The 14666-nt window shown below is 40.6% G+C and overlaps 1 protein-coding gene across 1 annotated transcript in view; it reads left to right on the top strand.

Moving 5' to 3' along the window:
• CAP2 (CAP, adenylate cyclase-associated protein, 2 (yeast)) overlaps nt 1-14666 on the top strand; it is a 102934-nt gene that overhangs the window by 41742 nt on the left and 46526 nt on the right. The window contains 1 exon segment of the mRNA XM_018559639.1: nt 6868-6945. Within this exon segment, the coding sequence (XP_018415141.1) occupies nt 6868-6945 (78 nt within the window).

Consider the following 14666-nt stretch of genomic DNA (forward strand, 5'->3'; position numbering starts at 1 on the left):
CTATGTGTAGCAGCAGATCACTAAGGTTGACACCCATTCTAATGTAGCTAGCAATCTATCATGGATCATTTTGATTCCGCAAGAATTTTGCTAGTGTCAGAAGTGTCTGACTGTCCTCCCTCCTTAAAAGGAGAACTATGAGGTGAGTGCTTTTCACTCACCTCCTAGTTCTAGCCGACCTGTGACAATGAGACTGTCACAGGTCGGCTCAGTAGATCAGGAGGTGAGCGAACACATAACCGGCGTCCGCTCACCTCTCGATCATGTCACAGCTCTCTGCCGTGACAGGGAGGGGCTGGATTCCCCCCTCCGATCCGCCAGAGCTGACTGGCGGATCGGACGGGGAGGGGGCGGGTACAGCTGGCTCTTCCTCTAGATAGGCAGAGCCAGCTGTCACTCACACAGTTGGGCAGTTCCAGACATAATTGTCAGGATCCGCTTCAGCTGTGGCGTCTCAGTATACCGCGAGCAGTAGCTCCCGGTATACTGTGGCGTCTCAGTATATCGCAAGCTGTAGCTCGCGGTATACTGAGCCTAGGGTGACGGGAGGACGCTAGTTTGTGTCATCCCGTTACCCTAAGGAGAACTATGGGGAAAAGCCTTAACCCCATACTTCTCCTTTAATGGCCATAAATATGTATGCTTTGCCCATCCAAGGGTGCATATTTATAGTTTGGTCTGCTATTAGCAGCTTTCAGGTGTCCAGACTAGGCAAACCACATTCTAATAAGCTTTACTCCTGTACAGTATGTTTGTCATAGTTACACTGCACCACTTGTAGACATTTCAGCTGAATAACATTTACATCTCAGATCGGGCATTTCTTTTGTGTAAAACTGATAACTTGATGGATATGCTGGCTTTTATCTGCAGTCATTCATGTGGGTAAGTGGAGGAAACAGACAGGCATTTTATCTTATCTTTTATGTCAGATTCGCTTTGTCAGCTCTGTGATTGTCATACTTTCTGTTTTACACCCCCTAAATTGAGGGACTGTTACTATTATTACTGGAATTTTTATTTAGCACTGACAATTTTACACACCCTGTCCCTGCCCTCAAGGTGCTTATAATCTAAGGTCCCTATAACACACACACGTACAGGGCCCAGTTAACCATCCAGCACATCTTTGGAGTGTTGGAGAAAACCCATGCAACCACAGGGAGAACGTGCAAACTGCTTGCAGAGAATGTCCTGATCAGGATTTGAACTGGGGATCCCAGTACTGCAAGGGAGAAGTGCTATCCACTAAGCCACTATGCTGTCCAGACCTCGCAAAGCTGAACTCCAGGGAGATGGATCGACTGAGGCGAACATTCGGCAGTTCATTCCTATTCTCCAAGAGTTCGAACAGCAGAGAGTGAGTTGCCAAATGTTTGGCTCAGCATTCAGGTCGGTCATTCTGCTTCACTACCTCAAGGGTAGTGAAGCAGAGAAAAATTTCAATATAAACAAAAAATAAAACAAAACAAAAAACAGCGTGGGGTCCCCTCCCCAATTCATGCCAGAACCTTTAGGTCTAAAAGGAATTTTAAGGGGGACCCCCAACACCCAAAAAATGACAAAACAAAACATAGGGTCCCCCCTAAAATTCCATACCAGACTCTTAATCTGAGCAGTGGCCTGGCAGAGCAGGAAAGGGGGGGGGCGAAAAGAGTGCCCCACTCCCTGCACCATACTAGGCCACATGCCCTCGACACTGGGAGGGAGCTCTTCTGGGGGGGGGGGACCCCCTGGAAAAGCACTTTGTCCCTGTGCGGACAAGGGCCACTTCCCCACAAACCTGGCCTGGTTGCTGTGGTGGTCTGCATCTGGGTACCCCCTTTCAGAAAGGTGACAAAACGCGTTGAGTGAGCGGAGCATACCGACAGTTGGCCATTGTACACGAGGAGTGAAGGACCTGTTGGATTTTTTAATGCTATTTGCAACTTATGTTGTGTAAGTGCAATTTTAACTGTTTCTAGAATAAACTTGGTTTTAAACTTAAAACGTACTGCACTATCGGAGATATGATGACTATTGTTTTGAGCTGTTGCGGGACCCGATCGAAGTGAGAGTGGTGGTATATTTGGGTAGATTTACCAACTTACTACCGTGGCATGCCTGACGGTGGAACATCAGAGACAAGCTTCTGGAGTCTGGGATTATCTGCTACTGAGCGATATATATGGCTTATCTTTATCTATAGCCATCTAAATCTGGTGATTGTGGGAAGAGTTTCAGAGCACTGTGCTTGCTTCTTTTGGTGTTTGTTGGGAGCACCATTCTGGACTTTTTACACATATATTACAGAAATCTGGGCCTATTTTTCAAAGTGGATTTTTTCTCCTTCTGGAGTGGACACTGATCTGTTTGAAGAATTATTTGTGATCCGGTGGGATCTGGACTCACTTCACATTTTTGTGCACCGATTTTTTATTCATGTCTTTTTTTGCAATAAGATTGTGTTATTACTATTTATTTAGCATTCACTTTTATGGTATTCTGACAAGGGGATATACGGATTGGTATTTGTTGATTAAGAGGAATTATGATAACATATTATCATCATGTTTTAGAGCGCATTACGCTTGTCATTATTTTCACATTAGTGTGACTTTTATGTTAATTTTAGGAGAGCATTTTCCCCCTTTCAGCACTACATTGCGACACACACAGGGGGGAAAAAACAGTTAGTGTAAATTGTTAGCATAGCATTAAGATAACATTAAGTCAGGTTGCGGAAAGCACAAATTAGCATGACAACAACTTTTTCACAGGCTTGCAATTGCTAAATATTCAAATGACATTGCATTCATTTACATGAGCCTTTGATGCTTCCCCAGTAAACTCAAATGTCATCCAGATAATCCAACTTCACCGTTGGGACCTGGGGATTATTCTGGGGAAGGTACCGTATATTTGTATTTATTTTTAGGATATATAGAACCTCTGTCAGATTTTTATTGCTGTCTGCGCCCCTGTTTGGGAGATTCATTCTCACTATATGCTCTAGTGACTATTATCATCATCTGGACTTAACTGAGGAAAAATCCAAAATTTTGATTTGTCAGAGCCAAAGCAGTAAAAGGGAAATATTCTAATAGGGAGACTTCTGGTTCCAGTGACAACCGTCTAAGACAGCATTAGGAGATATTTTCTCTCATTTCCTGTTGTGTCTACATGACAGGAAATTCAAGGGAAATAGAAAATTCTCCCCAATAGGACATGGATGTCAGAATAAAACAGAAAGAAAACAGTTTTTACTTTACCCAAAATGAAGAAACTATTTAGGCTCTAGACAAATGCGATGTTGCATCTTGATAAATTGTGTTTTTAAAATGAACTCCAGACAACAAACATCCCAATGCACAGCTGAAACAGATATATGGGAACTGGTTCTGTAATTCTGTTTAACCAGTCTTATTATTCAGACTCCCCTGTCAGACAGCACAGCCAGGTCATCGACCTGCACTTGAGCAAGAGCATAGCTTGATCAAGTACACACCCCAGCCTGGGGACTGGACAGTAAATTACCAGCAGTTCACTAATGAGATCACCCCTCTACTCTGTCTTCTTCCTTCTGCTTTCCATATGTTCCTGTCTGCATGTGTGCACTGCAGTAAAGTCTAACTGGTTCCTAGTGCTTGCTGTCTCGTTCTAAGCCAAATGCATTGCTGTGCAGCAGATTATAACAGGTTGATATCAATATCAATTGCATATATTTCCGCAATGCACAGACAGTTTCACTTAGCCCTGTAAATATGCACTTCCTTGTGCCCCCACTCTCGAGAGCCTGCCTTCTGAACTACAACTTAATGTTGGAACAATGTAGCATTATCATGCATTGCTGGAAGCAATGCATGATGGGCTATGTAGTCATGAGAAATCGACATTGCATCACAGCAAGCAACAGGGAAAGAGATGCAAAGCACAATGGAAATCCAGGAAGTTGATGAAAGTGATGGGCAGATTGAAGGCAGCACTCACTACCTAAAATTGATTTTTTGGGGACTTTGCAACTACTTACTATAAAGTTGCTACCTCTGACTCTGTCATCCTCATACTCATTTTACTGACCTAGAACAAATATGTTTATTGGGAGTTAACCTTTCCAGATTGAATGCATGCCCTTGGTCAATGACATCAATGGCTTAGCAGTGAAGCCTGGATGACCCCCAAAGCCAAAAACCATGTTGGCAGTAGCTGCTTTCCTTTTCCACGTTCCATAATTCATGTTTCACTTTCTGTTCTCTACAAATTAAAGTATGGTAGTAAATGCTGCTTTCACAGTCATAATAAAAAAAGGTCTGAATGAGTCCTGTGGCATCATTTTACAGGCCTCTTATATCTCATGTGCTAACAAGGTTCATGATTTTCATGGCATCAATGTGCTTAAATTATAAACTGATATCACTACTATCTCAGTATATTGATATGCGTTTTCAAAATATCTCATATATTATTCTCACGTCAGAAATATAAAACAATTGGAAATGTTCATCAAATATAGAGGTTGAGTGGTTATGTCATTTGTGTATTGTAATAAGGCTACTCTTTCTGTTACATCCACTACCCAGTAGATGTGTCACTGAGGGCTTAGGACCTAGTGAACTGGAATAAGTTCATAGCATGCTGTCAGCAGAAATGTAAACAATGAGGTCTGAACTACAGTTCGCTGCTCTATTGTACTCAGCAAGATCCTCACATCAACTGCGCTCCATTGGGAGGACCAAGTGAGATAACTGTATGGAAAGCATCAGCCAACATAAAACACAAGTGAGAAGCGTCATCAGATGCTATGTAATTCTAAATGTGCTTATGGTGCTACTTATTCTTATTATATAAAATATATTTTGTTTCTGTTTAAAGTGTATGAGATTCTTAAAAATAAATGTTTCCCTTTTGGTCTGTTAAAACACATTAAAAATGTTTTGTTATATTGTGTCGATAAGAAAATACCTCTTGATCCTGCTAGAAGTCTTGTGAGTTAATAACATCCTGTTCTCTCTGCCTGTATAACACTCCTAGCATTTGTATTGTTACCAGCTATCTCCAAGGACTACAGAACACCTCCCCCCCCCCCTTCTTGATTACACAGGGGTGGTTTTCTCTAAGGTGACCTCTAATGTCACCTTTGCACTTCAACAAAGCTAATCAAGCTCAGATCATGAATGAGAGCTCTGTAAGTTTCTAAAAGCTTGTCGCTTCTGGATTCGTTCTTCACAGATGATCTCTCTCCCCGCTGATTTCAGAGACAATAGCCAGACATATAGCACAGCAGCTGGGGAGTATGTAAACAGCTTGATTGGGCCGCAATCTGAGATGGAGAGATGAGGCAGATTTTATTATGAACTTAAAAATTAGAGTAGAACTAACCGCCAAAAATATTGTACAGACCCACACTTTATGTAAGCATTTTTACTAGGCCACAATTGAAGAGGAATAAACAATGCAGGTTTAATCCCAGAATAAAATTTAGACTGTGCTATTTCTTACACAAAAGCCAGAAATACAGAATGTATAGACTCCATATACAGTATGCCTGCCTTTTTATCTGGCCACCATTTTACAGAGACCAGTCAGGTTTTGTTATTTAAAAGAGTCTATCCTTTCATTGACAATGTCTAGCATTATTGCACAGGATTCATAGGTAGGGTTGAAGTAGGCAGATTTTCAGGACACACAGCATGCAGCTTTCTATCCCCAAAATTCATATCCAATAGTATATATTTCACAGAAAAAAAGAAGAAATATTGTACAGACTCCATAGACAGCACGGCAACAGTTGGAGTAGGCTGCATTTTAAAAATGACAAACAGCATGCAGGTTTTAATTTAAAAAAAACCACATTAGAGTATGTATATATTGCAGAAACAGGAATAAGTATTAAATAGACTCTATAGACAGCATTTCAGCAGTTGGATTAGGCTGCCTATTAAAAATGACACAAAGCATGCAAGTTTTCATTCCAAAAATCAATTTTTAAGTGTATATATTTCACACACAAAATAAATAATGTACAGAGTTAATAGACGGCATTGCGGAATTTGGTGTAGGCTGCATTTTAAAATGACACACAGCTTCCAAGTTTTATCTGAACAATCCACATAAAGTATATATTTTTCACAGAACAAAAAATAAATGTTGTGCACTTTATAGAACTGTTTATAGCACAGGCTAGCAGTGCTGTGTAACAGCAACTATCTCTCCCTGCAAACACTCGGTCAGCTATCCCTATCTTTTCAAATCCCCACACACATTAACAAAAAGCTGTTGGGATCCCTGATTTTTATAGGTACGAGACTGGCATATAATAAAACCCCCAATTTTGGCACTTGTAAGCTACAGGACCAGTGTGCAGAAACCAGGAAGTGCATGATTAGTAATTGGTTGCTAGATCTGCAAACGGCTTGAGTTCGGGTTGAGTTTGTGGTCAACCTAAACCCAAAAGGTTGACCTAGTTCAGTTAGTCCTTAAGATGGGAAACTCTTATAACCCCCAAAATACATTAACTTGTTAAATTTTTTTAAAATCTTACTCTGGATGTTATGACGGGTGTGGCTCTTCTATTCTCTATCATGTCTGCATGTCTATTTAAGGGCCACCTGCAAAAGTCCTTTAACAATAAAGCTGCCAATAAACTCCTATATCAAAACTATGATTTTATAGAACCTATTGAGTCATCCAGTGCTACTCACGATCACAATAACATTTAGGTTTTTATTGCTGTTTGTGTTTGCACTGGGGAGATGTACCCTCACTTTTGGCTGCAGTTGCAGGTGTATTAATGTGAGTAAAGAGATAAATTATGCTAACGAGATTTTTTATGCATTTTTTTATATATTTCATGTGACATTGTCTGTCTTTTTTTTCTCTTTTTATTAGGCAAGTCTTGTGGAAAATGCCTTTAAAGCAGAAAGAGGATTTTTGGTTTTTGCATCCCAGCACCAGCAGCCCTCAGAGGTAAGCACAAGTGATAGGCTAAAGTGTGGTGGAGTTATCAGTGTCCAGGCACTTTATGCATGTCACTGGCGGCTTAGTGGCAACAAATAATTTGTGAAATGTATGCACACATTATACAGTAAAGCTGACTAATGAAAACGGAATAAAGGAGAGTAGAGCAGTTACCAATAAGAGCATGACATATTAAAATTGAATGTGAGCTTCGGCCTCTCATTCTCCCTTGATGTACCTCTGGATGCATAGGCAGCCAGTGAGGGCAGGGAAAGAACCCTTAGCTCTGTGTAAGCTCTGACCTAAGCGATTTACAAAAGGCTTCTTCTGTCTATCACAGAAAAACGGAATGGTGAGATACTGAAAGGAAAGTAAGTAAAGGCAGCACATGGGCAAAGTACAGGTTAAATTTAGGTGCCCCGTTGAAGAAACAATGTTGAAGGAGAACTGACCTGCAGCCTTCTAGAACGTGTGAAGTGAATGTCCCTGAAGGATTCAGATGCATCACCAGGAAAAGTGAGCAATTGGGAGGGTGGAAAATTAAACTATTTACAGGACACAAAGTATGAAAGAAGACCGAGGAAGCTTTATTCAGAGAGTGGAGAAATATTGTGGTCACGTGAACTTTTACTATTATATGTGCTTATTAGCACTGGATACACTGATATATCACTTTGTGTATGTTATATATTTGTTACAATTACTACTTTTGTTTATATCACTGATCATATGATTATATAACTGATTATATTTCTCAATATTTATATTTTTAGTTCATATACACTTTTTGGGTTTTAGGGATTAGCGCTGCATGTTTGGTTTAATTTTGACTCAATGGGGCTGATTTACAAAGCCCAACACGCACACGCGCAGGCTGCGTGCGCGTTTTAACCCGTAGAAATGCATTTACCAAGCGAACACGTACATCATGGCGCGGTTTCACGCAGGCATGGCGCGTTTTTATGTATTTACTTGCGCGCGTGTCGTGTAATATGATTTTGGTTAGATATTTATGCAGCAGTTGGGTATGTTAAGAAGGGTTTGTTAGCTTGTAGTGCTGTACAGGTGATTCTGACATCTGTCTGGAATGCCACATGAGTAGTCAGAAGTGGTTGGGGTCTATTTAGTACTGTTCGGTTTAGGTATATTTTTGGGCATAGAAAAGACAAACATCATTTTAATCAGTTTAATGTTTTTAAAAGGCCTAAAGATCTCCTCATGTCTACTGAGCATGACATTGCCCCATGATCAGTCAGAAGAGAATAAGAATAATGATACGGTGATGTCATTGAGTTCTGCTTATTCTTAGTGGCTAAACCTGCATGGTCTTTGTTGAATCCGAACAGGAAAGCTAACCATTAGTTTATCAAAATGCAGGGGGATGAGAAAAGCAAATGAAGATAACAGCATATCTGCTAATGCCAGAGAGAAGGGGTAATTCTGTCATTCAGCTGTCTAGACTGTTTGTTTTAGTAATGTAAAGCTGTGAATGAGCCATTGAGTCACAACTGAGGCACAGAAGCTTTGCAGAGATTCATAGACAGCGATGTGGAGACTGAGAGGATTTACTTTGCTGTTGTCTTTTAATGTCAGACAAGGTGACTTTTTCATCTAAAATACAATATTTATCAAGGTATCTCCCAGTTTAGACCAAGAGCCAACTGCAGAGCCTATTGTTTAAATTGCTATTTACACTCACCATTTGTATCTACATTGTCTGTATATTTATGTGTCTGTGTATCACTGGAGGGAACTTATTAGATACATCCTCTATCTGGTATTACTGTGCAGTTTAAGATAACAGCAATACACAACAGAATGTCATTGGGACAAAACTTTAAACCAGCATCAATTTATATATTATTGTATCCATAAACATGTCTCAGTTTCCTAGTTTGGCATAATATTGTCACCCTGACACCAGAGTCCCAGGTGGGAAAGGTTGAGTACTGAGAAAGCTGTAGGCTGGCCATAGAGACCTGACAGTGGTTGGATGTTAGGAAACAGAAGGACTGCTGGATAACACTTCAGATGCTTTACTAAGCACACATACAAGTACATTAATATCATGTCACATTAGCTCATAACTGCATGCAATTCTGTTTGCTTGGAACATAGCTCCAGTGTTTTAACTGATCACCCCAAATAAACTTTTTGGACTTTTCCCATCTGATCTGTGAACCAGGGCTTCTGTGGAGGTCTGTTTCAGTCATTGAAATTACAATAGTCCCCAGTTCCATCAAAATAAAAGGATGGAGTGATGACCATCTCATTTTTTGAGTCTTGTGGAAGGTGGATGAAAGCAACCAGATAGAAATTAGTAGATGCATGACTAAAATGGTTCTCCATTTTGGGTGGAATGAGTCAGAGCTGAACCTTCCAATGGGACATCCAGCTGTCCTGAAGCCTGAAGGAGAGATCTTGTATAACACTAATGTGGCAAGCCCCGGTAATGTTGGAGAATAAATAATATTTGAGACCACTTCATTTATTTGACTCCTTAATATCACCGACTGCATGAGGGAAGCTTAGGCTGGTAAAAACAGCAACCTCATTCATCAGCCAGGCTCACCATATGTCATGACCTTGCAGAGATCACCAGGTTAAAGTTAAAGGAAAAAAACCTGGAAAAAAAACTAATGTAGCCATCACATCTAAGGATTGGTAAACTGCAGTATATTAAACTTTTGTTTTTGGGCTAAGTTACACTTTGTTGTACCAGACGTTACATTTTGTATTTGCAGATGTTGCATATAGTAATTTGTTCTTATATTGCTTACATATAATTCTATATAATAAGTGTAATATATGAATAGGCCCAAAACATGAAGCAGAGCTTACATAATAATACAAACAAAAAGAATGAATGGTTTGAATCTGGATGTGACATAGAAGAGGAAAATGGACGATTCTCATACAGCACTTCAGGAAATCTGGATATTTAGGGGTCTACTCACAAAACTGCCATAGGCAGCCGAGTGAACAACCGACCAGAAGTAAAGTGAGCCAAACGCTGTTCGGCTATTCACTTCAGGCTTGTATGGCTGATTTCAGCCGCATATCGGCTGAAATGAGCCGTACATCGGCTTGCTCCGGGTGGCTTCGGGTCGGCTGAGCGGCATTCGGCTCGGCTATTCTGCTCGGTACCTTTGTGGTGCCGAGCAAAATAGAAAAGTAGAAAAATAAAATAGAAAACAATTGATAACCTTTTGGTTATTTCAATTTGCAATATCCAATAGCAAGCTGGCTATTGCACCCGCCCTCTGCTGCTGTCAATCACTAGAAGGGGACCGGATGGAGAACTTCAGGTCCCCTCTGCTGAGGAGCACAGAGAGAACAGCAGCCCAGATATGCAGTGCAAGGTCAGTGTTGTCAGCTTTCACCTTTGTTTACCCCAACCACCCACTGGGCACTATTGTTCCCTTCCTCCCATTATCAAGGCAATCTTCCTCCCACAGACACTAACAACAGACATTTTTTTTTGTTCCAACTAACTCCTGACACAAGGCATTTTTTAGTCTCACTGACTATTGACTGTGTTAACTTTTTTCTCCCAATGACCACTGATGACCATCATTTTTCCTCCCACTGACCACCAACAATAGTCACCCCCCCCCCATATCTAAGGACATATTCTTGTTCCCAGGGACCACCCCAGGGACCACCCCAGGGACTCCCCCACCTCCAACCAGAGGCTATTTATTTTTGCACATAACTGACACTAGGGCAAAACTGACACTCCTTCCGACCAGCAATATAGGGTATATATAAATATATATGTATATGTATATATATATATACACATACCGGTATATACATGATACATACTCCTTACTGCTGCACGCTCTACACAATGTTGTACATTGCATTGACACTCTATGTGCTGTGTAATATGTTAAATAGACCTTAGCCTGCATGCTAGATACTATGTTATATATATAGTACTGACCCAAGTGTTTATTTCCTCAACAGTTGCTTGCTTATTGCTGGGTAGTTTAATGTTTTTTAAATAAGTTCTTCGTTAAGGTAGACTAAGACAATGGGGGGGATTTATCAAAACTGCAGCAGACAGAATTTGGAGCAGTTGTCCATAGTAACCATTTAGCTTCTCTTTTGAGTTGTTTCAGTTAAGCTGTAAAAATGAAAGAGAGACGCTGATTGGTTGCCATGAATAACTGCTCCTGATTCTGCCTGCTCCAGTTTTGATACATTTCCCTCAATATGTATAACCACATCCATTTTTACCATGGCACAAAGCACGCCACATGAGTTCCAAAGTTGGGAGATATTGTAAGGTGTGATCTTTTGCTCTCTGAGATAATGAAACTAGTGATCTAAATGGTCTACATGTGTAAGAACTTCACATTTATTTCCATTTTCTTTTTTACAAATTGCTCTGTAAATGTGTTTATAGCCCTTTAAAAAGACTTTCTTATGCACTAGCATGCCTCTAAAAGAAGTGTAAAACAGAATAACGTGTCACCTTTGTCTATGGTAACCCATCTTCCGGGGCCATAAGAATGAATGGGACTTTTTTGGTGAAGCTTCTTGTCGTACTGAATCAGCTGCAGCAATACTCTCAGTGTGAGAGGTCTAATAGCCAAGGAAGGTGCCATCTTCTCCTCTATTTGGATTGCAGTTGCCATGGTACTGCAAATGTGAACAGCTATGGCACCGGCCATTTGTTGGGGTTGAAAGTTTAGTTGAAATCTGCAATAGGCACACTGGCAACCTTGAGGGCTTGTTCACACCATCCAATGGGTTCAGGGCACGGTGCCATGCCATGAACACAATGGATGGCATAAATAAATGTTTTCCACGTTCTGTTGCGGGTGGGGGCATGGTGGTACCCTTCATGCCAATGTCAGAACCTTGCCCTGAACGCATTGGATGGTGTGAACAAGCCCTGAGAGTTGGCATGCCTTGAAAGTAACTGTTTTGAGAGACATTACATTTGTGGGTAAAGTTCCTCTTGAAGTCCACTTGATTTAAATTCTCCTGAAACTGGCTTCATTGGCTTTACCAATCTACAAACGTTTGCAGGTAGCTTTTATTTTGCAAACAAGTGGGTTTTTAATAAAACAATGTGCAGAATGCAGCAGCCCATAGCAACCAAACATCCCCACACATTGTTCTGGCTGCTCTAATGGAAGTAAAATGCGTCTTCTATGGCACAACCTCTCTATTCACATACAAATTGCTCTTCACACTCCCTTATATGTACAGTAATTACCATCATCTCAAAGGGACATTATTCATTTTTGGTAGATACTTAATGAGTTTGTTTTGTGTATAACATAGCTCACTTTGTGAAATAAATGTGCAAATCTTCTAAACTACTCCCCTGGCATATATAACACACAAATGTGTGAATGCCTTTTTATTAGGATAAGCATAAAGTGTACATTAATGTCGCTCAGCGAGCTGGCTTGTTATAAAATGCCCCCCTCCTTTCTGCACTCATTGTGAAATGAGCCTGGGCTGGGAATATAATTCCAGCTGGCATACCAATCCTGCAGCAACTGCAATAACTTACTATGCAGAGGACCTGCTCTGTGACTTTTTATGGTCATGTTCTATATTTGTATGTGCGATGGGAACAGTCAGATGGCTTCCTTACCTGATATAAATGTTTATGTGTACCAACTAGTGGCCGCTGGAAGTACAGAGCACAGATACTCCAGGATAGTACAATTAAGTACTGTTAAGGACTGACATTCTTGTTGAGCGCATTTTAATATGAAATAATCTCCTGTCATTATTAGCTAGCTCCATTCTAAAGAAGCCGTTATATAAATAGCCACAGAAAGGTCTTTGTAAAAACATCTTTCTTATATCCTGATGTGACCCGTTTTTTGCAAGTTGGTTCATTTTTTTTAGCCTCTGCTAATGGGAAACAAGGTATCCTGACTGATAAATTATTACTTATAATAAAATCTGACTTATATGAGAAAAAAAGATATATGAGAAAAAAAGATTCCTTTCAAGGCTTCTCAGAATACAATGAATTAAATTGATTCAGGTTATAAATAATTGTTTTGTAATGCTAAAGTGATGACACGGCGAGGTCCATTTAATAAGAAACAATGGTTATGATTAAAATTCAAAGGCAGCATTGCCATGCTCAGGTAGTGTTACTTATCATTTATTTTATTTATTTCAGGTATTTTATATAGCGCCGACAATTTACGCAGCACTTTACATAGTTGCACATTCACATCAGTCCCTACTCTCAAGGAGCTTACAATCTAAGGTTCCTATCTCACATGCGCACATAGGAGGGCTGACTTAGACAGGCGCCAATTAACCTACCGGCATGTCTTTGGAGTGTGCATTAAAGCAACAACAACAAAAAAAACACATTATGTCTGCCATGCAGAAAGGGTGTGCAAACGAGAATCAGAATAAAACCTTGTTCACACTTTGCTACACGTGTGAACACATGCACAAATTGTGTGCATTAACATGCGTTCACACGCAGAAAAAGCGTGACGTTCTTGCAATGGCATTACCTGTTAATGGTACCGAATGTGGCAAGCAAAACACATGTTAAAAAAAAGTGTGACACACGCAGCTCAAACTAATGGGACCTGAGGGAAGCTGAGAGAAGCTACCTTGAATTAGTTATATTATTAGCTTAATAGAGCTCCATACACAATATATATCTTTATTATTATTATTATACAGGATTTATATAGCGCCAACAGTTTGCTCAGTGCTTTACAATATACAGGTCTTTGGAAGAGCGGAGGTGACAGTTAGGGTGATACTTTGAGACAAGGTTTGAGATATATAGCCGGGGGCAGAGTTGTTGATGGCTTTTTAAGTGGTTGTTAATATTTTGAATTGTATCCTTTGGGCTATAGGAAGCCAGTGTAGGGATTGGCAGAAGGTAGTTGCAGACACTGAGCGGTTGGTTAGGTAAATCTAGCAGCTGCATTCACTATAGACTGAACGGGGGATATCCTGTGTAGTGGAAGGCCAACGAGGAGGATGTTGCAATAGTCAAGACGAAATATAACAAGGGAGTGGATGAGTAATTTTTCGGTTTTAATGGTGAGGAAGGGGTGTATTTTGGAGATGTTACGAAGGTGAAGACGGCAGGATTTGGATAGTGATTGGATGTGGGGAAGAAAGGTGAGGTCCAAGTCAAGGATGACACCTAGGACCATGGCATGGGGGGAGGGCTGGATAGTTGTGTTAACAATCTCAAGGGAAAAGTTTGGGGAAGGTGCATGGGCAGGAGGAAATATCATGAACTCAGTTTATCTTATAATGTTTGGCATCTGTGTAGGCACAGGAACTTCAGAGATAATGGCATCTTATGAAGCTGATAAAGGAGGAAGGGGTAAGCTTCTTTTCAAATAGTAAATGTTCATTGGGTAAAGCGAAAATTTAGGTAAAGGAATAACGTTTGCAATGGGGAAGTTTTTTATTGCAGAAGGGATATACTATGGGGTTCCATGTATAAAAGTTCCGCCCAAGTATGCGGTTCACATGTCACTAGCACCTCTAGATGGTACTGACAGAAATACCTAAAATTAACCCCTTAGTGCAAGGGTGTCAAACTGAATTTCATCGTGGGCCGCATCAGCATTATGATTGCCCTTAAAGGGCCAGCTGTATCTGTAAGACTATATAAATGGGACCCTCCACAGCCCACCTTAGAGTCTCTGTGCAAGGTCTGTGGTGGGCTCTGGGGGGGGGGGGTGTCTGGGGGGGGTGTGGGG

The sequence above is a fragment of the Nanorana parkeri genome, unplaced genomic scaffold (genome assembly GCF_000935625.1).
Source record: "Nanorana parkeri isolate BGI_ZX_2015 unplaced genomic scaffold, ASM93562v1 scaffold408, whole genome shotgun sequence".
Classification (NCBI taxonomy): Eukaryota; Metazoa; Chordata; class Amphibia; order Anura; family Dicroglossidae; genus Nanorana; species Nanorana parkeri.